The sequence below is a fragment of the Glycine soja genome, chromosome 14 (genome assembly GCF_004193775.1).
Source record: "Glycine soja cultivar W05 chromosome 14, ASM419377v2, whole genome shotgun sequence".
NCBI lineage: Eukaryota > Viridiplantae > Streptophyta > Magnoliopsida > Fabales > Fabaceae > Glycine > Glycine soja.
In genome coordinates, this window is record NC_041015.1 from 10,083,956 (window position 1) to 10,109,953 (window position 25,998).

The 25,998-nt window shown below is 29.5% G+C and overlaps 2 protein-coding genes and 1 pseudogene across 2 annotated transcripts; all 3 read left to right on the top strand.

Moving 5' to 3' along the window:
* Positions 1-836: 836 nt before the first annotated feature.
* On the top strand, positions 837-6,087 carry LOC114385035 (PHD finger protein ALFIN-LIKE 4-like). The gene is made up of 5 exons (XM_028344969.1): positions 837-1,196; positions 1,392-1,424; positions 3,372-3,600; positions 4,908-5,040; positions 5,523-6,087. Exons 1-5 carry the CDS (start codon positions 1,106-1,108, stop codon positions 5,805-5,807), a joined length of 771 nt encoding a protein of 256 aa, XP_028200770.1. The 5' UTR covers positions 837-1,105; the 3' UTR covers positions 5,808-6,087.
* Positions 6,088-11,814: 5,727 nt separating this feature from the next.
* On the top strand, positions 11,815-16,308 carry LOC114383784 (annotated as a pseudogene).
* Positions 16,309-23,357: 7,049 nt separating this feature from the next.
* On the top strand, positions 23,358-24,203 carry LOC114384502 (17.9 kDa class II heat shock protein-like). The gene has a single exon (XM_028344171.1). The coding sequence runs from the start codon at positions 23,532-23,534 to the stop codon at positions 24,009-24,011; it is 480 nt and encodes a 159-aa protein (XP_028199972.1). The 5' UTR covers positions 23,358-23,531; the 3' UTR covers positions 24,012-24,203.
* The last annotated feature ends 1,795 nt before the right edge of the window (positions 24,204-25,998 follow it).

The following is a 25,998-nucleotide window of genomic DNA, read 5'->3' on the forward strand; positions in this document are numbered from 1 at the left end:
TTTCTTTAAATATCAATAAATTCTATAACGATTTAATAATACATGTATTTAAATATGTTAGATGTCATGTCAATATAGTCGTTAATAAGACATTTAAATGTATATTATATTATTAATAAATGATGAAAGAGATTATTTTCAAAAACATTAAATTCATATATTAAAATTAGTAAAAAAAATTTAATGATTCAACTCCTTTGATGTATTTTTGGATTCGTTTATGTTGACATGCATTCAAATATGTTAATGTTAAGTAATCATTAATAAGATATATTTAAATGAATATTATATTATTAATAAATGATGACGGAGATTATTTTCAAAAACATCAAATTTGTCTATTAAAATTATTTAAAAAATAAAAAATTAAAATCCCAATTTATTATATTTATAGTAATTAAAAATTATTTAATTTTTTCTTTAAATATCAATAAATTCTATAACTTTTAATAATACATGTATATATTTAAATATAAATTGTCAAAATAATTAATGACATGTGATATCGGAACATATGTCATACATTTACTTTATACATTATTTTAGAGATAGAATGATACACTAACTATATTTTTTAAATTATAAATAATTTTATTAATGATTAATTTTTATTGAAAAATCTAATTTACCAATTAGTAAATATTTAGATTAAAGTTTTCAAAAGTAATTTTTAAGTTCCGTAAATTCGGACTCGCCCGGACTAGTAGCCCTAGTACCCGAGTCCGCAAGACGCACTTAATTATTCCCGATTCAAATCCGTATCTAAATCCAAAAGACGAAAAAAGGGGCATAAAGAAAAAAAGAAGAAGAAAAAAACGTAAGCGGGTTTAAGTGTTGAGTTTGCAACGGACTCGATGGGCTTTATCAAATCCGGTTAATACAATCCAATTCTACTCGATTCAAGTCCGGTTAATAAAAAAGCCTGTGCAGTGCAGTGTGTACTACACTATGTGATGTTGTAGGTGTGTGTGTTGTTGCACACTCTCCACACTTACACAGAGAGAAAAGAGAGAGAAAGAAAAGGATCAAATAGTTAAAACCTTTGGTTCTTTCCCTCCATAGTTCCATTTTTCCATTCAACAACACAACACCTCAGACAGACATCATGGAGGCAGGTTACAATCCTCGTACCGTCGAAGAGGTCTTTAGGGATTTCAAGGGTCGCAGAGCTGCTTTGATTAAAGCCCTCACCACCGGTTCTTACTTCTACTTCTTCTTTCTTTCTTCTTACCCTTTTTTCCATTTTAAATTTTCTTTTTTCTTTTTTCCTTAACTTTCAAAAAAATAAAAAAAAATCTTTTTTTGACACCCTAATGTTTGATTATTTGGTTCTTTTTTTCCCTCTCATTCTTGCATGTCTAATTGAATTGGTTTCTGTGTGGTTCCTTCAGATGTTGAAGAGTTCTACCAGCAGTGCGATCCCGGTAACGTTTTTTTTCGTAGAAAAGAAAAAGATTGTATTTTTATTATTTGTTTTGGTCTGTTCATATTTTGTTTTTTCCCCCCTGTCTGGAACATTGAATTGAACTGATTTCTGAAGTGGAGAGTGGAAATTGTGTTTTTGTTTGTTTCAATTTGAAGAGGAATTTGAATTTAGTTGAGTGTTGAGGCCGTGGGGTTTTCGAACTTAATTTTTCGAAAGTGTACTTTCATGGTTTTGTAAATGGCTACTGGAAGTTTACACACACACACACACACACATATACAATAAGCGAAACTGTAAATTTTTTTTGTTCAATATGGTCATTTTGTGGAATTTTGTTTCTTTTTATTATTAGTTGTTTTAATGTACCCTGAACGGAAACCCAGAAACTCAATTGCAATGTTTTTTGTAAGCGGAGTTTATATTTTGTTTGTTTCAATATGAAAAGGAATTTGAATTTAGCTGAGTATTGAGGCTGTGTGGGATTTTCAGACTTAAATTTTGAAAGTATGGAAAAACGCTGTATACCTAATTTGCTCGGTTTCTCAATTTCGTAAATGGCTACTACTTGAAGTTTTTGTTTTTCTTATCTAATAAACGGTACTATATTTTGTTTTCAATGTGGTCATTTGTGAATATCTATTTTTGATTTTTTAGTTGTTATAGCTTTAATGTAGCATGGACTGAAGCAGTCATATGCTACCACAAATGGGAAGAAACTCTAGTGCAAAATTTTCAGTTAGTAGCTTTGAATTTTGGCTTGCATCATTATGTTTAATTGTACATGGGCCCGTAAACTTTGTTTGAAATATGGAGAATTAGGTTTTTGTTAAATGGGTTCACTCTGCTGTTTCTTATTAACTTGCCACCCTTCCTTTCATATGAATTACATTTGGTGGGTCACAATAAAATGCTAAATTTTATTTGCATTGTAGATTCTTTCTGGACCATTTGTCCTAATCCTTAACCCTCCTGGGAAGTATGAATATGACATGATGTGGAATGAGTATATGCACCTCTTTTGTGTCTAATCATTTGTTTAATGTTAATGGACTTGAGATTCACTTTCAGTTAGGTATGATTATTCAAGGGATGTGCAGATAACCATTGGGTTGGTCTTTATGGAATGCGATCAAGCCATATTATGCAGATCATATAGTTACATATGGGAGTTGGAAATGGTGGTATTTGAAACAAAATGATGAGAAAGGGAAGGGAAGGAAGTTTATGAGTTTGTTTGGATGTTTAAAATTGTCCAAATTGGGGGAGTATTAAAAGGTTAATACAAATTTATGGAAGACTTTGGATGTGTGGATTATGTGAGGCCATCTTATGTTCCTCCTCTCGTGCAAAAAAAAAAAATTCAAATCCAAAATTTTTACCCAAAATCTGGCATATGATATGCAAGTTTTCATGTGCAAAATGTGAGCTAAAACATAATATGCAAGTTTTGTTGATTTTATACTCTGGTACTTTTTAGCCCTACTGCATAATAGTGAGAAAATCTGAATAGAAGGGGAATGTGTAGGTTACTTGAAATTTATAGATACTTTTGATTTCAGAAGATAGATGGGTTAGGTGAGGGATTTATTTTGACTGGAATAAGGTCATTAATTAAATATGAAGAATACCTGTAGGGACATTTTAACTCATGATACTGGGTTTAGTCTTTGAGGTGACCTATTTTCTCGGAAACAAATTTCAGACATCTGTTTAATTTTGTTTTTCTGTGTATCCAATATAGTACCTAATATGAATCTTTTCTTTTTGGGTATTTTATCTACTAAGTGATGGATAAAAGTTGTTTCACCATGCTACCATATTGGCATAGTCCAATTGCTGATTATAGTATTGCTATAGCATTTAATGTTTTTTGTATTGTTGAAATTTTTGTTGAGACTTTAGATATTTTATTCAACTTATGTGAGCTTTGTGAACTGTGATGCAGAGAAGGAAAATCTTTGCCTTTATGGATTTCCAAGTGAGCAGTGGGAAGTCAATCTGCCAGCTGAGGAGGTGCCCCCTGAGCTTCCAGAGCCAGCATTGGGCATTAACTTTGCCAGAGACGGGATGCAAGAAAAGGACTGGCTGTCTTTGGTTGCTGTACACAGTGATGCTTGGTTGCTTGCTGTGGCTTTTTATTTTGGTGCTAGGTTTGGATTTGACAAGGCTGATAGGTACATATTTTCTTTTCTCTTCAATATGTATATGGACTTAGCTGATTATTATTTTTTCTCTTAAGTGATGCATGTATTTTGATTTTGGGCAATATTGTTAAATGGGGATGCCATGCTGGAATGGCATGGCAGATTTTTTGCCAACCGCCATGGCAATTTGTGAAGAAAGCCCCGTTATGGTGGCACCAAAGGCCACAATGCCATATTTATGTGGTGGAATTTTGGCCTTCGGCCATATTCCACCATCCGCCATTGGTGACACTGATCTTAGGTAGCTTAGGCTTTGACCAACTGTTTGTATCATTGGACATTGTTTTCACATCATTTATAAATTTTAAACTCAAGGATGGTTTGAACCTATTCTAGAAACATATTTCTTTTGCTGTTTTGTTTGCATGTAAGTAAACAGAGTATTAGGGTAAAGAAAGAAATGATTACACACAAAAGAGGTACATGCATAAGCAATAAAGATAAGAGTAGTAGGAAGTATCTGATTGTGTAGTACTGAATGTCCTTAATTGCCTCTTGTAATGTTGTCTACCTTGACAGTTGCTACTGGTTTTCAGTATGGTGTTCTTTGGCTCATTTGAGGAAAAATGAACTGAGTTGAAATAATATGATTGTGTTGCGTTGTTAATGGGATTCTGGTTGGTGTCTTTCTTTATTACTAGTGTGGAACCCATGTTATGCACATGCTGTTTTTTGTCTTGTTATTTGTGCAGCTCAATGGAATATTTGATGATGTTTATTAATATAAAAATATAATAGTTAGTACATGGGGTTTATGAGTTCTGATGGCACAGACAAAAGAATATTGCACTCGGTAGAGCTGGATATAACTTGAGAATTAAGGCTTTGGTGAGAGATAACACTGGATCTGTCTATGTCAATATCAAATAATATATAAAATGTTAACTAGGTAGTTATTTACTGTTTCCCTATAATTTCTTTCCTTTTAGTAGAAAATCATTTTTTCATTTCCTAGATACTCTTGCTTGTAATGTTGTACGGCTCGTGTTTTAAGTTGTATTAAGTAGAGAATCTTTTGCTTTTGAGAACAAGAGTAAACTTTCTATACCTGGCTTGAATTCAATGACCTAGCAGTTCTAATACTGTTTACTGGATTTTGATGTTTTTTTCTTCCTTCCTGCCCTTAGTTTGTCAACAGTGCTTCAGTTTTAGTTTGTCAACAGTGCTTCAGTTTGCATTCTTTTGTGACTTATTATTGATGGTTTTACCTCTCTATGTTGTAATTAATTTGAGAAGTTGTCATCTTTCAGTAATATCTATTTCTCATCTTCATGCAGGAAGCGACTATTTAATATGATAAATGATCTTCCGACAATATTTGAGGTTGTTACAGGGATGGCCAAGAAACAAGGAAAGGAAAAGTCATCAGTTTCAAATCATAGCAGTACCAAATCTAAGTCAAACTCTAAGGTAAGCAAGTCTGAAAATCAAGCTGCTCTCACTAGCTGTAGTCTGCTAAGTATCATATAGCTTTTAGCAATGAAGCTAGTTCCTAAATTTGTGCATGTTTGGATACTGATTACATTTTAGAAATATTTATATTTTGTTTATTTTTTTCAAAAGTTCTCTTGGAAAGCTAGAAAGGTAAAGCATTCCTCCCCCTTCCCCCATCAAAATATGCTTATAATCACATTTTGTTTTATTTAATGATTTCAACTTTAGGTGTGTTAGCAGGGGTTTCTAATTCAGGGAAAGGGGGATGAACTATTTAAGTGATTGTCCTTTACTAAGTAGTGTGGTACGTTGTTTTTTAGATGCTATCATTTGAACTAGGAGGGGAAAAGTATTTTGGGAGCCAAAAAAGTCTTTCACTATTTGTACTGTGATTTGGTTTCTTATTGGTATTCGACTATACATTTTGTTAATCTCTTTTTGGGTTGACAAAAATGCAGCGAGGTTCTGAATCAAAGTATACAAAAGCAATGCAATCAAAGGACGAGGATGATGAGGGTGGTGCGGGTTTGGGTTTGGGTTTGGAAGACGAAGACGAAGAGGAACATGGAGATACCTTGTGTGGGGCATGTGGAGAGAGCTATGCTGCTGATGAGTTCTGGATTTGCTGCGACATCTGCGAGAAATGGTTCCATGGAAAGTGCGTGAAGATTACCCCTGCAAGGGCTGAGCATATCAAGCAGTACAAATGTCCTTCTTGCAGCAACAAGCGAGCTCGACCTTGACAAACATGGCTAGGATGGTGGTGACTATAATCTTGGCAATTTTATGACTACTAATTTGTTTAGTAGGTCAAGTTTATTAGTCTTGCTGTGAATTTCAGGTATATTGTTTCAGATGTTACATTAGGTATATTATGAGCTGCTGTCGATTCATCTACCATTAGGATGTTTATTTCATAAGTGGACTTGAATGTTGTTCTGTTATGTGTTTCTTTAAATTTTATGTAGCTGTGTAACTGTGTTGTGTCCATAGCTTATTATCTGCCGTGGTGTAATTCTGCTCTATTTTTTTTTTTTTGGGATACATATATATATTTTTTAATTCAAGTTCTAACTCATGTTAAAGATGGGTGAAACTTGAGACGGGAAGAATCTACTTGATAGTAGAACAATTACTTGCTAGCTTCATTAAATAACACGTTAAAAAATCAAGCATTAAATATTGACTATTTTTGTTTAAATAAAAACTAGAGAATGACTTAGTTTTATTTACATTTAAATAACTTGCAAATAGGTTTTTAAAGATAATTATTGATAATTTTTGTTTTTAATGAGTTAATTTAACATGATATGCACGTTTATTTTTAGTAATTTAAATTATGTAAGTATTTTTATTTTTTGTGTCACGATAGCAACTTTACCAATTATATTTACAATGTATCGTGACTTTGGAGTCGCCATAATCTTTAATCTTTTAACTGTAGCCTGTAGGTAACACCATAGTGCAAGATTTAGTTATTTTAATCTGGGAAAAAGGCTATAGGTCTATTTATTTTTTATTTAAGGTGAGTAAAAGTTTAGGATGTACTTTATTCAAATTTATTGTATATACAATTCTATTTTTCTTAGAAATAAATTTAAATCTGGCTTAGAAATTTTCTTTTACTAATTCTTAATAAACCATGAATACTTTCTCTGTGAGATATAACAAGATCTCGGTTTTGGATTTTCACTCAATACTTTTGCTTTTATAAATATATATAATGTGTTTTTTAACTGTTTATAAATATTATATGAAAGTATTGAGTATATCTTATTAAATTAAATGCTTTAAATTGTTAACTTTGTTATTTTTTATTTATCCACTTTTTTTAAAACAAAAGTTTCTATTTTTATCTGTAGCTTTGAAAAATTAAGATAACATTAATTTAATATGAAAAATGTTGTTATACATAATGGAGATATGGAGTGGTTGTTGATCATTTTAGTGTTTGGCAGTGGAGAAAAGAAGACACCAAGTTGAATATTCTCATCCCCTGACACGTACTTGGATTCCAATGATAGGGTCATAGGTAGGCTTGACCAAGTGGTGATGGAATGGAATTTGAAATATGTTAGAGTATCCGGTGACTGGTCTTCAAATGGCATTTCGCGAATGGATCGAAGGGGTGTATCTTCTGCGTTCGTCCGTTGGATGCGTCTCGGAATGCATGTCCCCACAAATTGGCAAAATCCAAACATGCACTTCCAGATAGAATGCAACTTTCTTTACCTTTTGGTACCAAAGTTTTTGGCATCTCTGTATAGGTACCTATATATCTATATCACTTACATTTTACTTATGTAAAATTAATAAATTGATAAAAATTATATTAATTAAAAAATTTATTATAAGTAAATTAAAAATTTATTCTTAAATAATTTAAGCATCCTCTCTTAATATTAAAAATAATCAAACATAACATTAATTCATGTAAACTTAAGTTATAAATAAATAACATTACAAAATAATCATCTAATATAATGATTTTTAAAGTTAATATTTTAATCGCTTAAAAGAATCTCTAATTAAATTTGGACATTATGTAATGACGATATACATAAATTTATTATTCTTATTTAGAGTGAAGCAAATATAATATAAGATATGATCTAATACCATCTTGTTACCATACACAAAATGTTGTTTGGAAGCATATGAATAATATTGACCACAATATAAAAATGCTTATTTGAAATAAAATCAATGATAAATCCTTAATAGTCTAATAACCTTAATTATGACATCAACATTTTACAAAAAAGTATACACATAATATAAATTATTTATTTAAGTAACATATTTTAATTACATTAATATATAATATATTTGACATGTGTGGAGCAGGGTGGGGTGGGTACTATACTACTCACATATGCGTCCATTTTCACAAAAAATTGCGGGCAAATATTGTTTTCATCCTTAGTCTTAATAAGTGAGTAATTATCTTCTCCGCTTGCAAATACTTTTGCAAGTACTCATAGGGTCCGGATCGATTTTGTCATCCTTGATTAGACATTGCTCATCTCAAAATTAAGATGAACAAGATGAAAGTGTGCAAGGAGGAAATTTTTTTTTGTATTGATAAAATAGCTTTACTAGGTCTTGGATGAATGCTCAACCCAATGAAATACTTGCATACATGAAGTTATATTGAATTAGATTGTTAAATTGGACTTAGCCATGGTGATTTAAAATAACTTCATTACTATTGTTTTGGTTTTCACTAAGAATATCCTCAATCAATAGTTGAAGACTAATTCCTTTTGAAATGTAAAGATAACTAAAATGACTTTTGTCTTTTCCATCCATACATATGGTCATGAGTCCAAACCTTGATAATATCTTTAAATAACTTAATTATCAATCAAATGTGTTGGTATTTATTAGTGTTTCATTACTATTTTGTTTAAATAATTTACATACTCATTTTTCTTTCTTTCTTGTAATGAAAAATACTTACCCTATGGAAAGTCCCTCAATCTTGGGAACAAAATGTGGATTAGGCGATTCACTTTAGTTAACTATAATGTTTAAAAACTTTAAATCTTTCTTTTCATTTTGCATTACTCCTTTCACTAGATAAAATTGTTAAATTTCTTCACATTTCAAATTTTTAACCAAAGGACTTCTTATTTGACATCCAACTAATTCTTTCCCACTAAATTAACCCATTTTGGAATAAAATAATACTTATAGCTGTGACTCCATACTTAAAAGAAGGATTGAATTTGAGACCTTAATTAAATGGTCCAAATCCCGAACTACTTATGTTAGTAACTTTTAGTTTCACATTTCATTTTAAATATAAAGTAGATCTGGAAAAAAATATATCATGTAGATCTTACATGTACAACTATTTTTTTTATATACTCACACATACAATTATTAATTCCTTAAAGAAAATAAAATAAAATATATAATTTCAATTTGAAACCCTAATGTTAATAATTACCCCCTTCGTCCTTAAATATAATATTTTTTTAAATTTTATTTATCCTTTTTTATAAGACTCTTTTTAAGTTATCTTTTGTATTAATTTTTTTTACCCAAATATCCTTTATTACTTTACAATAAATAATGTTATATATTTGAAAGATAATTTTTTTGTAAGGATTGAATAAGATACATTAATTGATCAGGTGTAGTGGAAAGAGAGATTATGAGTCCCAATAAAAAATTCTGAAACCAAAATTTTAGGATTTCGAATGAAATTCGGTGCGGAGTTATATAGTTTTAAGGATAATTAAAAAAACTGGAATTGAATTTATTCATTAATTTAATTTTTATGCTTGATGGTCGATTTGAAATTAAAATAACAGTTTATAGTAATTTTAGAGAATTATAAATTATTTCATAACTTATTTTTAATATATTCTTAATTAACATTATATTTAAAAATTATCACTTTCACATCTAAAAAGTAAAGATAGGAGTGGGCATGAATATGAGTAATCCTGTGTGAATTGACTCATCCCATTCTCTACTGTCTATTTGGCTTAAGAAAAGAAAGTAAAAAGAATGTAGGTGAGTGAAAGAAAAAGGACTAAAATAACTCATGATTTTTTAAGTTGTTTAATTAATAAAAGAGAAAATAAAGATAGAAATACGAAAATTATTTTTGTTTTCTCTTTTTTGTTTATATGAAAAGTGAAAAAAAAAGTGTGTAAAATGAGATAAATATTCTAAATAAGAAAAGAGATCCACGTTAATTCTTTAAAAAAAATGGTGTAAATAATTCTTCCATATTTTTCCAACCTCCAAATAATTGAAGTATTGCTTCCTGACTTGTTTTCCTTCTATTCTCTCCTTTTGAGTTGATTCGTTGTAACTTCAAACTTGCCGGACCCAGCCAAATAATCATTTCCGCCCTTCTCAAATTAGTGTTTTAAATAGAGTAACGTTTTTGCTAGTCAAGTAAACATAAAACAAATCAACTAAAATTTTGTTAGGTTGATTGGATTTGGATTAAGAACATAAAATATTTTATCAAAAATCAATTCAACTCAAATAATTTAGTTAATTAATTAATTTGGGCCAAACATTTATCAAACTTAACCTGATTCATGGTCATTCAGAACTAGTGATGTTAAAATGAGTTAAACATGACATACTAGTCCAATATAATTAAATTAATTTATATTTTATTATAATAATAATAATAATAATAATAATAATAATAATATTTAAGCTATTTAATTATTAGTATATTAAATAAATTTTAAACAAGAGACATGCCATTAATTTAATTATTTCTATTTTATCAAATAATAAAATTTAAACTACATTTAAAACTCTAGTTTTACGCCGAAGTCTTTTCATAACTCAAGCATAAAATATTAAAATATATAAATTTTATATTAAATTCTAAAAAGGCTTAATTAAAATCAAAATTAAAATTTCAATTCCATCTTTCAAGCACATTCTCGAAGAGTTCATCGATCACACGTTAACAATGTCAAATTGCCACTAACAAAGATTGATGGAGAAGAAACATTGGGTTCAGATAGGCAGTGGAATTGTATTTACAACATAAAACGAAAAATAGAGAGAAAGAAAATTAACATATAAAAAAATTGAAAAAGGTTGGACTTTTTGTTTAGGTTGGATTTTGGAGCTGAAGAGTGAAGAGTGAAGAGTGAAGACCTTCCAATGTGTTAGTAGACCTACGTCCTTTGAAGACCGTAAAAGCCACATCCCCTATCCTTCCCACCATCTTCAAGAGGAGAGTAAATCGTATCACGACTTCTAGAGCACAACAACTTTAATCATAAGAGATAACTGGAAATAAGTGTCCTTCAAATAAAGCTGAGCAATTTAATTCATTAATAATAAAAAATTTACAAGATTAGCTTATAAGAATATCCCGAGAGTGTACTTTTGGAGAAAAATGAAAGGGAGGATACATTTTTACTTTTAAATTGTGATTATTATATAACTTATAAAGATAAACAAAAGATTAGTCATTAAGTGTAGGTGTGTAGGTTGTCTATTTCATTTTTTAAAAAATATATTAATTTAGTTAACAAGTATTAAAAATGAAAATTTTACTCTCTTTCATTTTCTTTCAAAATATCTACCTCTCAAACATATAAATGTTTTTCTCATTGTTACCAAAGAAATTATCTATCACTGTTATTTGATTAATTATATTATACATGAACTTTTTTTTCATCTCATTTTCACTACAATTTTTTTTAATCTTTATATGCTTTGATGTTCTCTCCTTTAGCCGATCTCTCAGCCAAGCGAAATGTGAGAATACCTACAAAAGAACTCTAATGCCAAAGTGAATAACACTATGTTTGGATGGGAGAATTTATTATTCTGAAAAATTTTAAATTTTAAGAATTTCAAATATTTCAATTAAAATTTTATTTTTAAAATTGTGTTTGAATAAAAAATTAAACTTATGAGGGTGAAAAAAATGAATTAAAAAAAGAAAAGATATGATTTATATGCTAGTTATACGCGTTCCTTCATGAGTTAGACAGTGTTTTTTTTTTGTTGAAGAAGAATGTAAGAAAAGAATTTTAATTTTATATTTTTAGAAGGAAATTGAAATTTCAGAGTTATTTAAAATTTTGTTTTAAAATTTTAAAATTTTAAATTTTTTAAAAAGAAACATCCAAACAATGACTTCTAGATTACAAAAATTCAAATTGTCTGATAAATTACTTTCCTTATTTAAAATTCTCTAACAAAACACACTCTAAATGTTTTAGATGTATTTTTGGTATGAATGAAGACATGCTTTTGTTATCTGATTATACTCTGCTTATAGGCATAACAGTTACCGACTTGATAATTGTCGAGTTAGTGTCCACTATAGCTGTGTGGAAAAGATGGATTACACGTTGGTTGACCGAGTAGCTAACATGTTCATTACGGTACATTTCACAAATATAATCTAAAATAAATTAAATTGAGGGACATTTTCATTTTTAGGAATGAATATAATAATTTTTATCTTTAAAAATTTAATATATGACCAATCCTAAATTTTGTAGAGACCAAAATAGTATTTGAGTCTGTTCTCAAAGATATAAGAAAGGTTGCTCTTTTCCTTTTCAGCTTCGAGTAAATAATTGTTATTTTTAAAAATGAGATCAAACATAATTTCTGATACGTACAAAAAAAAGTGAATAATGTAAAAAAAAAAAACATAATTTCTGATAAACTAATAGTATAAAAACTGTTTTTACTAATAATGTATACGTATGCAGTACTAGCGGACCTAGGTACAATTTAGGGGTGCAGATGCACCCGACTTTGTGGAAAATGTAAGGATGTAGTTAGTGCTATTATTTTTTTTTATCCCCTATTTTTGTCATTTAACCCATTGCTTATAATTTTTTTCTTTTATTAATTAGTTTCTTTTGCATGTTTTGTTCCTTTTGGTGGACATTTCATTTTTCTTTAGAATGAAAAATATGTTTTGTCTTAACTTTTTTGAAGTTCGGATTTAGTTTCTTTATTTTATTTTTTTTCACTTTCCGTCTCCTAATTAATGTTGAAATGTGTATCACTTTTGCTTCTCAATATTATTTAAATAACACTTTATAGAACAGCACGAAGTGGTTTAGATAACGTTCTAAGTATTAAAAGTGATTTATTTCAAAATTAAGGACGAAAAATAAAAATTATTTTTTTGAAAGATTAAAATTGAATTTCTAAAAATTTAGAAAAACAAAACATATTTTACTTTACTATATATTTTATTTTCATATATATGATAATAAATATTATTTATTTTAAAAATATTTTAGCCTGTTGACCCGCGTCTTGAATCTGTCACTGTTTTTATGTGCATTAAACTCTTGTTAATATACATATAGTCAGAATATAAAAACACTAGTACTGTATTATATTAATAATATAGATCAATTTCTTAATATGATTGTCATATTTTCAGTTGGTAGAAGAAAGTGACTTAATATATATATATATATATATATATATATATATATATATATAACTGTTAAATTTTATAATCTATATCACCGTAAGTCTAATCATTAATGTTCTTTTTTAGGAAAAAGATTGTTGGATACTAACCTAGTTAATATTTTCTTCTAAAAATATATATTTAATATCTAGAGAAGAAAAGATTGAGAAATATAAGTAGAAGAATACTTTTTTTTACTCAAATATATACAACGATAGTTATTTTGTGTGATAGACTTAAATATAAATAATTTTAACCATTGTTATCATATTTAATAATATTATTTTCAAAATATTTTTCATTTAATTGTAATTATATTTTTAATATCTCTTTTTTTATTTGAGATTAGGAGTATTACAAGAATAATTTTATTTTATTTGAGATTAATAAAATTAAATTATGTCAACTAACTTTTTTAATTAATATAAAATTAATTATTTTTATTTATATGTGACTTTGGAGGAGCACTAGTAATACATTCTCTAATAGTAATAGTATATTTTTTAACACACTTAATCGTGAGTTAAAGTTAATTGAAAATTTTCAAATTCAAGAAAAATATTCCTTAAAAGTGTGACCCTAAAAATACTATAATTTTCAATAAATTTTAATTAATAATAAAAATATATTCAAAAGATTATTAAAAAATGTGTTAGTAACATTTATCATATAAATATTAACAAGTAGTCCTCCCTAAGTTTTTTTTTTCCTGGTATTCAGTGGGACTAAAAAGCCCATTCCCTCATAACTTAAATATGATCAAACTTAATCAACTTTTCACTAAGTAAAAAATCATTTAATATTAATCAATTTAAAATATAATTTTTTCTAAATTTATTTAAATTTTAATCCATTAAATATTTTCTTTGTTTGCTAATCATATATTGGTACTAAATAACTTTCGTTAAAAAAAGGTGATTAACGTTCATCTTACAGAAGATAAGTATTCTTCACTTAACATATTTTTATTTCATATTCAATTTAGAATTCAAATTTAAATTATTTGATTAAGGTATACATTAATGACTAAAATAAAACAACCAAAACGAATTAAAAAATGATGAAATTTATAATTTAACTTAATAAAATCTTATTTTGTCGCCTATATAGCGAACGTGTCAATTTCGCTTTCTTCACACGTGTCTTTCGTTTCCTTCTGAGTACACTCACACCCAACCCAGATTCGTTGCAACTCCATCGATTCTTTCCTTCTCGTGTACGTCCTTTTAGCTACACTAGCCTTAACTTTCTTCCCCTCGTAAACCCTTTTTCCTACTAAAAGCTGCAACAAACGAATCAAAGTAAGTGTCCAAGTCCAACATGTGTTCGACTCCAACAACAACCTAAGAAGATTCAATTTCAGAGTCCCAAACCCAATCTTACGCGCCGAAAGAAATAGAGTGGCACATGCTCGACAAGTCAAAGTTCTTCTTCCTCGGAGCATCCTTGTTCTCCGCTCTCTCCGCCGCCCTCTACCCCGCCGTGGTCTTAAAGACACGTCAGCAAGTGTCCTCCGCCAAAGTCTCGTGCGGCAACATGTCGCGCGCCATCATGCGCTGCGAGGGTTTCCGAGGTTTCGGCACTTCCTTGATGGGAACAATTTCCGCACGTGCGCTCCACATGTCTTCCCTTTGAAGTCACAAAGTCCAACGTTGGCACCGCCACCGTTCACTTGGGGTTTTCCGATACCTCGGCCGCTACCATAGCTAATGCCGCCGGAGGCTTAGCTTCCGCATGCCCGCACAATTGCTGTGGACCCCAGTTGATGTCGTGAGCCAAAGACTCATGGTCCAAGGAAGCAACAAAAGTAATTTAAATCTAATCCATGATCTCAATAATTCTGAGTATTCTGAGTGTTCTTTTTTATTTTTTACTACATAATTTAGTTGGTGATTAATTTCTGTTGTAGGAGAATTTAGTTGCTTATTTTTTAGGAAAGTTTTTTTTATTAATCACATTTTTTTTAAATTTATAAACTTAAATTTAAAATGTTATTTAAAAAAATCTAATATCAATTTCACTCAAAACATTCCAATTTTGATTTTTTCCCTTGTTTAAAAAAGAAAATTTCTTTTTTAATCACATTTTTTATATAAAACTTGAATTAAAAATTTTACTTAAAAGATCTAATAAGAAAATAATCAATTTTATGTTTATGATGTGCTTATTTAAACTATTTTTACTTAAAATAAATACTTTTATATTTTTTTTGAAGAAACAAATTCTATCTACTTATTAAAAAATGTATTTTTATAATAAGTGTTTATTTTAAAATTATTTTTTTAAAATTTAAACAAACTCATCCAAGACCAGTTTTCACCCGAAACAACCACATTTTGATATTTATGAGTGCTTATATTTAGTATAAAAAAGAAGATATTAATTAGTACCTTTATAATTTTATTGAAACACATGAAATTATATTATTTATGATTTTTTGACTCTTATTATTTCAATAATAAATATTATTTTTTTATTTTTAATCGGTATTTTTTGGATACTGATTAATAAGACCATAAAAAACAAAATTAACAGCAAAACAAATTACATGTAGTTTAGAAAATTTTATCAATAAATTTTTAATTTGTATTAATGACAAAAGACTTTGTCGTTTGATTTTGTCTCTAATTGTTTAAGTTTTTTGTTTATAGTGTTACAGGAATGGTTTTGAGGCATTAAGGAAAATTCTGGGTGTTGATGGGCCAAGGGGGTTTTACAGAGGCTTCGGGGTTTCGATTGTGACTTATGTTCCCTCTAACGCGGTTTGGTGGGCTTCGTATTCTATGGTGGTTGTGGTAACTCTAATTTTGGACGCGATTCCAAGGTGATTGTGGGTGTGCAATGGTTGAGTGCGGTTATGGCTAGTGGGGTTTCGGCTGTTGTGGCTATGCCACTTGACTCGATCAAGACAAGTTAAGAAAGAAGCACGGATATTCTAGTCTCTTGTCATGTTTGATGTCTGACATGATATCAACAACGACACTCATGTCTAAATTAAATTTGATGTGTTTGACAGATATCACATGTCTGTATCTGTGTCGTATTCAATTTTTGTGTTAGTGTGGATGCTTCATAAGCTGCAAGTGTTGGATTCAGAAGAGATTAAGGGACAAAGGAGGTCACTGACTCTTGTGCAAGTGGTTCGGAATTCGGTGAAGAAAGGGGGAATCTTGGGTTGTTACAAAGGATTGGGACCAAGGTGGGCTTCGATGTCCATGTCTGCGGCAACCATGATTACTACCTACGAGTTCTTGAAACGCGTGTCTGCTAAGAATCTAGATAGATTGACTGTGTAGTAATTCTAGCAGTAAAGATTTTTTCTTCTGATGCGAAAACTCTGAAGAGGGAACTTCATAGTCTTGGAAGTTAGAGCGACATGAATAAACCTTCTTCCTCCTAAGGGATACTTTCTGCAGGAATCGAGCTTGTGCAGTATTTTTTATACACTTTCAAACTTTCTGGGCCAAGCACTCTTCCAACAGATCAAATTCTCCTTTTTTTTTTTTAATAATCATGTTATTGGTATATAAAATTCATATGATTAATCTTCTGACTAATGAGATTCTTTTTTTTTTCATCATGTATTTTTCTTTCACATGATTTAACTTTGAGATAATCTTGAGTGTAATATAATTCAAACCAACAATCTAATAGTAGACCAAACCCCTTTTAAATACTCTAGCCTTCAAAATAATATAGTAAGAATTGAGATGTAATTAATTTCATTCCATGTATTTTTTTTTTTACCTGGCCCGGTGGGACTTTTTCTCTTGAGAAGGGTCTTAATGATAACATTCAAGAGTTAATATTTTTTTTTTAAATGCCGTGAATATGGATGCTAAGATTATGCCTTGGTAAGACTTTTGGCAAGTTTATAATTTTTTTTATTAAAATAAACTTATTTGATAAACGAGTTTATTTTTTTAGTAGTTTCTTTTTCATAAGTTACATCAAGTAGTTTATTTTGATAAATTATTTGAAGTAGACTATGGAAAATAAGTTAACTTATAAATTATTTTTTTTTTCTTTTCAATTTTATCTTTACTAATTTATTTGAAATTCTATTTTATATTTTTATTCAATTTTAAAACCCTCTTATCTTTTTTGTTCTTTGCCTAAAAAATTATTCATATTTAATTTTATGTTCTTACATGTACATGAAAACCAACTCGTCAATTATTAACACCACTTGTTCCTTGAGGTTAAAAATTTATTTAAATCATTTTTTTATAATACAAAATTAAAAAAATTATTATCCTACTTTTTAAGATAATAAATTATTAGAAATAAAATTTAAATATTAGAAATATTAAATATGTCATTTTATATCATTCGACATTTATCAATTGATTTATTAGTTAGTCTTATCAAATACTTTCAATTAAATCAGTTAGCTTTTAAGCTCCTAACTTATACTTTGGACTCATATATAAACAAAAATAACCAATTTCACACTAATTAAGAAAATTAATTAACATCATTTAATTTTACTAATCTCAAGTAAATAATAAGGTCATTTCTAAAATATCTTTTATTGGAACTTGATATCATGAATAAAAAAGTTATTGAAAATAAAATTAGAATTAAATGAAGGATGTTTTATGAATGATAACATGAAGTATGACAAAATTAGTTAGATTTGCTTATAATTGAATCTAATAAACAATTGCTTATATATGAATCCAACGGGAGTAGCTTACAAGCTTTCAGATAACTTATAAGAAAATTTTACCAAACATAACCTTTATGTGGAATTAAAGATCTACTTGATTATAAGTATACTCCTTCTCGTCTCATACAAGAAAAAAAAAAAAGAAAACACATTTTTCTTGGTCCCAAATATAAAATGTAGAAGCAAAGCTTCCAAGAGTATTTTGATGATATAAAAGATTATTAGATATTCATTCAAACAAGATTAAAGAATCAAGAAGATTCAAGTGAATATTCAAGAGAAGACTCAAAGATATGCAAGAACCTCAAGAAAAATATCAAGATAAGTATAAAAAGAATTTTTCAAAGAAAAGATTGAATAACACAATTTGTCCAAATAAATTTTTCAAAGAAAAATCTTTTACCAGAGTTTTTACTCTCTGGTAATCGATTACCATAAGACAGTAATCGATTACCAGAAGCCCAAAACAACTTTATAACTGTTTTACAAAGTAGTAATCGATTACTATGGGCATGTAATCGATTATCAATGTTTTTGAACGTTGAATTTCAAATCTCAAGAGTCACAACTTGTGACAAAATATTTTCAAAATAGTGTAATCGATTACACAATATTTATAATCAATTACCAGTGGTTTATGTTGGATTTCAAACCTCAACATGAAGAGTCACAACTTTTGATAAAATAAACTGTATAATCGATTATACCATTATGGTAATCAATTACCAGTGATTGGTTTTGAAGAAATTGCCAAGAGTCACAACTTTTAAAGTGACTGGTTTTGAAGAAATTGTCAAGAGTCACAACTTTTAAAGTGACTGGTTTTGAAAAATAAATTTCCAAAGAGTCACAACTTTTAAAGTGATTAGTTTTTTTGCCAAGAGTCAAAACTTTTAACATGGTTCTTCAAGAGCCATCAAATGACTATAAATATGTGACCATTACACAAATTTCAGAAGATTGATTAACAGTAATTCTCAACATCTTTCTAAGAGTTTTTGTTCAACACTTGCTTTGTCAAGAAAAGTTCATTGGACAAAAACTTGTGTTATTCTATTTTCTTCCTCTCCTTCATTCTTACAAAAAACTTTTCAAGAGATCTACTCTTGGTGACTGTTTTCAAGACAAGGTCTTCTTGGTTGCAAACACTGAACACAAGGGATCAATGTTCCTTGGGTTCATTGCAAGAAGCAGGTATAACTTCTTGGTCACTGGACACAAAAGACCAACGTCTTTTGGGTTCATTGCAAGAAGTGGGTATAACTTCTTGGTTGTTATCACTGGACACAAGGGACCAACATTTCTTGGGGTTCATTGCAAGAAGTGAGAATAACTTCTTGGTTGCAATCACTGAACACAAAGGAGGGAAGTCCTTTGTGGTTCATTGCTTGTAAAGAATTTTACAAGGATAGTGGAAATCTCAAGCGGGTTGCTTGGGGACTGGACGTAGGCACGGGTTGTGGCCGAACTAGTATAAATATGGTTTTGCATTCTCTCTTTCCTTAATCTCTTTTACTTTCTGTTGTGTTTATATTTCTTTAAGTTTACTTCTCCTTATTTTTTATTCGAGTAATTTACAATTAAAGAAATTATTGAATCTAGGGAATATCTAAGAAAGGGAAATTTTCAATTAGGAATAGTCAACAAAATCTTAATTCAACCCCCCTTCTTAAAATTTCTGAGGCCACTTGTCCAACTTAAAAAACCTAATTTTGGTACTTATGTTATGCACGGTGTATTGTTTTGGTCATTTTTATAAATTATTCAATAAAATATATTTTTTTATTTTTTGAATATATATATATATATATATATATATATATATATATATATATATATATATATATATATATATATATATATATGATAAAAACATTATTAACATATAGACTATTACTAATTTTTAGAAAGACAAATTCAAAAATTCAGTTTTTATTAGGTTACAAAAATATGAAATTGTAATAAAAGAATACTTTTTTAAATGTCAAAATGTTAGACATGTGGCTTCAGAAATCTTAAGAAGGGGTGAATTAATTTTCCACTAACAAACTTTTAACCCCCTTCTAAAAGAAGAGATAGACTCAGAATGTAGAAGAAACAACAATCAATTTAATAATGTTCTTTAAACATGAAAGACAAAATTGATTACAATAAAATGAATGAGATAAGGGAAGAGAGAATGCAAACACAGTTTTTATACTGGTTTGGCAAAGTTCGTGCCTACGTCCAGTACTCAAGCAACCCACTTGAGATTTTCCACTCCTTTTATAAAAATCCGTTTACAAAGTCTGAACCACACATGGACAACCCATCCCTTATGTTCAGAAATCCTTACAACTTAAAGACCCTCAGTCCCTTAATCAATCTCTTTGAATGAGAAGAAAGAAAGAAGAATTCTCTCTTGAAGAGAAGGATATTACAATTGAAGTCCATGGAGAAACTCTTAATGGATTTGCAAGTGTTTGCCTAAGATTTTCTTTTGAGAGAGCATTTGGCAATGAAGTTCTCTTGGAATATCTCTCTCATACATTTTGTGTCCCAAATCACCTATTTATAAGCCTTTGATGACCATTCAAAAATCTCTTGAGCAGATGTGACTCTCATGAGTTATTTTCTGAAGAGTTGTGACTCTTAGGAGTTATTTTCTAAATTTCTGAATTCTTGACTCTGATCAAACTTGAGAAGCGCTTATCATTGACATCATCAAAATCATGTATACATACATTCACACAAAACAATTCAAATCTTTAATGAAAAACTTCTTGACATGATGTAATATTTTATAATAAATCATGCATTAAGTCCATGCTTTCATAAATTTTCCTACTTCATTTGTAAGAAAATATTAATCTCATATTAGATGAAATAACATATTTAATAAATTAGTTAAATAATGTCATTTTAGTAAGCAAGAAAATTGCTTTTGAAGTTAAATTATAATAAAAATAAATTAAAAAAATAGTGTCTCTCTAATAATTTAAATGTTAATGTAGTTTTAGGTACATTATTCCATGTCAGTAAGTGTAAACTCCCTTACTTGATTTAATAATCTTTATCCCAAAAGTTTGTCATTAGGTTTAAAAAATATATAAATTGCAACTGTAATATAAAAAAAAAAAACTTTTTAAATGTGTAAACATCACACGCTTAATAATGTAACAAAGAATGAGATTACTATTAAATTTATAAAACAAACAACAACAATAAATATAAATTTCATCAATAAAAAACATGATTACATAGAGTTTTGTCAACTTCATTAGAGCTTTTTGTCAACATTGATCCATGCATCAAAATAATGATCTCTTCGATAAATCTTGGTTTTCTTTGTTTACGTAACTGGGCAATGATTTCTTCTGGAGATCAGTCAACTATTGCATACAACTTGATCAGTCCTTTAGAACTAAATTGTGAAAAGATGAAAAATATCTTCCCCATATCATTGTGGTCTTTAAGCTCCAAACAATTGTACTCAACACAATAATCATCTGCATATACATGTTTACGTTTAAAAATATCATGTAAGCTTCTTCCACCTCCAATGGTATCCATAATTAGGGATGGGTATACGAACCGGTCCAACCTATTTAAGGCCCAACCCACAAATCCCTTGTTTTAGAAGTCTGGTCTGTAAAATAATTTATTTTTCAAGGTTCGTATTCGACCTGCAAAAGTCTACGGATAAATGAACTGGTCCACGAGCCCAAATAGTAATTTGAAAAAAATGTTTTTCATAGAAGTATAATTTTAAAAAGTGAAAAATTTACAAAATTAGAAGAAAACAAATTAACTTCATTTCCATGGATAAAGTCCGTTAGGTTTGCAGAATTATCGAGTTGGACTCAAAAACTTGATATAACTATGCATGTTTTAAAAAAAGAGGTTCATTATTCGCAAGGTCCATGGGCTTAACAGGTCAGTCCGCAGTTCTAAGTCCCTATACCCACCCCTATTCGTAATTGCTTTCCTCATAAAATCAAGCAACATTTCCTCGCTAATTTTAACGAATTTAGGACCATTAAGACATCCAAACAATACCCCCTCAGAAGATGGTACCATATCACCATCATAATACACAACAACGACACCTTCCATCCTCAAACCAATCTAGTGAATATCAACACAAAGCATTGACCTGCCTCAAACCACTAGTTGTATTTATTGACATCTTGTATTGTTTTCTCGTGACCCAATTATTAACAACGACCAAGATTGCACTAACAAAATAGGTGGTTTAAATTGCATTGAGCACTACAGGAGCATTGTTGGCTTGTTAGACAGCCATAGATATGATTGTTAAATTACAACATAAAAACATTAAATTTTACTTTTTAAGAATTAAAACACTTCTTTTTATACAAAAAACACAACAGAATGATTTCGTTGCACAGTAGGGGTGACAATAAAATAAAAAAAATGAAATTGTACTTCCATTATATATTTGGGAGTGGAATCAAATATCATAAATGAATCATGATTCAGTTGTGATATTTGAGGGTGAAAAAAAATTCGATGCCATTATGTAATTAGGGAGTAAAGAAAAAAACAACGGAAACAAATTTTGTTGTATAAGTGTGAAACAAATAAGGGTGTGTATACAAATCCAGGTTTGTAGACTAGCCCATTAACATATCTTTTTTTTAATGTCCATATAATTATATTGAATTCATGAGTCCAGTCTGTTAAGCCTACAGACCTAACGAGCTTTATCTGTGGACTCGTCAACTACCCGTTTAACCCACCTAAGTCTAATGTGCAAGTATTATTAATTTGTTATGTTAAAATTTTGATCTTTAATTTAGGTTGTTATTGTTATTTTGTTATGTTTAAAATGTTGATATATTTTAGTGTAATAGATTTTTGCTTAAGAAATGGAGACACCTTTTTTTCTTTTCATTTGTTCACTTTTCAAATTAATATTTGGATATGTGGATTGGTTCGTTCATCCTCTTGACTTTTGCATATCGAATATAGACCTTGAAAAAAATGTTTATTTATTTCACATACCAGACTTAACCCATCTAAAACAGAGGCTTCACATACCAGACATTAAATAGATTGGACTGTTACGTATACTCACCCTTAGTAACAAAATTGTGTTTTTCTTGTTATTTTTTTTTTCACTCTTCAATTACATAACATAATCATGATTTTTTATGCAAGAGACAATTTTGGGATAAAACAAAATGGCACCCATGTGAATATTGCCAATAACGAAAGTAGTAGTGCCACGAAAAATACCCTTGCTTTTTTGATTTAATGAGTGTTGTCCCTAAAATGAAAAGTTAAGCATTAAAAAATTTAACGTATTAGTCATATTCTAGTTAATAAAATTTCACTTTTTCAGTGTTATTTCTTAAGTTAAAAGAAAAACATGACAAAGATCAAAATAATTGATCCAATCTAAAGTGTACAAGATTAAATTAAATTGATTTGAATCTGGTATTATTCTCAAATTAATCAAAGCCAAAATTTAATTATTTATTGTATCAAATAATCTTTGAATCTAATTTTAGTGTACTAATGACTAATCATATAAAAAAAATCCTCTATTAATTAATTAAAATTATCTTTATAGGTCTCTTGAGAAACTAATTCCAGTAACCGAACTCGCTGGAAGTTCCACAGAAGACTACTACCACTATTAGTTTTCTCCAGAAACTTCCATTTCCAGCACGCTATTAGTTCTGTCCAGAAACTTCCATTTCTTCCCGAATTATCTATTTCCCCCATATAAATAGTCACCCAACCCCTTTTGTCTGTCAAGAAACTTCAGCAAAACAAACAAACCAGAGTAATAAAAATCTTCAACTTTTAGCAGTTTTTTTTTTCTATATTGCAGAAGCCATGGATTTCAGGGTGATGGGTTTGGATTCTCCATTGTTCCACACGCTGCAACACATGATGGACATGTCAGAGGACGCTGCAGGGGACAACAAGACATACAGTGCTCCGACACGGTCATACGTTCGAGACGCCAAAGCAATGGCTGCAACACCTGCGGATGTGAAGGAATATCCCAACTCCTACGTATTCGAGATTGACATGCCAGGGTTGAAATCTGGGGACATAAAGGTTCAGGTTGAAGACGACAACGTGCTTCTGATTAGTGGGGAGAGAAAGAGGGATGAAGAAATAGAAGGGGTGAAGTATCTGAGAATGGAGAGAAGGATTGGGAAGTTCATGCGCAAGTTTGTGTTACCTGAGAATGCCAACACTGATGCAATCTCTGCTGTGTGCCAAGATGGGGTGCTTAGTGTCATAGTGCAGAAATTGCCTCCACCGGAACCTAAGAAACCTAAGACTATTGAGGTTAAGGTTGCTTGAACAACTTGTAGAACGAAGTTAAATAAACGTTTGTTTCCCTCTCTAGTAGAAGCAGGGGAAGTAATGTTTTTTCTGATTTGAAGGTTTTTCTGTTCTCAAAGCAATGGTTTTATGGTATTGTGATTTTGTGATGTTGTAATCAGATGATGCTATATCAGTTGTTTAGTATTTGCTGATCTTAGTTATTTCTAAGTTACTCTGTGCTGTCCAATTTCCATCCCAATCTCCAAATAACAGAATTTAACAGAATGCGTTTAGATGAAATTGAGAACATTAATTTTATTTATTGTTTTCTGAACTACTAAATTAATATAATATCCACATTTGCAAAATAATTGTAGAAGCACAAATACTCTGCATAATCATGTAGGCAGCGTTGAAAAGCAAAAGGTGATTACTCCTTTTAGTGTTTATGTTTATGTACGCAGTGTTGAAATGCAAAACGTGATTACTCTGCCCTTAGTTGATCATTTTGTTTAATGGGACTAAATGATGAATGCTTTATCAAGAAAGTACAACGATTGTATGAATGAAATTTTTTAAGAAATGGTATTGAGTGGTTAAATATAGAAATTATACAGGATATAAAGAAGAATTGATCATTTGCATACCATTTCAAGGATACTAAGTTCAATAGTTTAAACTACGTTCTTCCTTAATCTAATGAAATTGTACTTTCAACTAGAATTGTCGGGTTGGTATGGGGACTAGATGCAATAAATAAATAATTAAATTAATGAATATTTATATTAATTTCAATTGCTCAAAAGTTAATTTCTACGTCACTTTTACTCAGATTTGGATACAATAATTCGGGTGTTAATTGAGTGATATATCGCTTGAACTCAACCCTTCTAGTATTTGTTTGAATGATAAGAAACTTTCTGAACTAACAACCTGTGTTCCCGAATAATGACTAATGGTAGGAGATTTATTTATTGATTTGTTGGATTGACATCACGGTTCTATTAGGGTGCCATAACACTAGAAGGCAAAGAAAACCTTCATCAGATCTAGCAGGTGCAGCTCAAACAATCTTGATAATAATTTTGATTTTTGAAAATTAAAAAGAAAAGAGTAATCTAAACCGTTAAATAGTTAAACCGTGTTTATAAGCACACTTTTTTTTAAAATAAATCTTGGTTGGTGACTTTACAACGCAAGAGATCTCAATTAGGTTCACACTCTTTTCATAATTGATCTCAAAATACTCACCAAGAAAGTAGATTTAATAATCCAAAAGGAATCCAAAATACAAGAGCAACTAGAGAGGACAAGAACCAAAACTCAAGTTGAGGGAAACCTATGTAAATCTATAGTTAGGTAAATCTATTAAAAAAATAATGAGGACTAAATGTGGTTGCATGATAGGTAGGGGTGAGAATAGGTCAGACCAGGCTTTGAAAGGCCTGAGTCTGGTCTATAGCCTATCAAAGACTTTTATTTTGGCTCGGCCTGACTTTTTTAAAAACTTGGTCTGACCTGATAGCCTTTTTAAAAGCTTTCTTCACACTAAATATTTGATGGAGTAGGAACGTAATAGAAAAATTAAAAAAAAGAAAGTCAATCAAAATAATGAGGAATATAAAAGGCACATAACTCACACCTAAATTGTAATTAAAATCCTTGATTATAAGAATAGAAGTTATGGAGCACTAATGTGTAACCAAAGTCTGGTAGTTTTAAAAAAAATTAATTGTATTCAAAAAATAAATATATTGGTGCCCAAAAAATAATATATATATATATATATATATATATATATATATATATATATATATATATATATATATATATATATATATATATATAGGCCGGCCTATCAAGCTTATAAGACTTTTTAATAAGCCTAAGTCTGATCTATTTAATTTAATAAACTTTTAATTTAATAGACTTTTAAAAAAGTCTGAGCCTAACCTTTTAATTAAATAGGTCAGTTCAGACCAGACTTTATGTAATTCAGGTCATAGACACTTATAGACTGGCT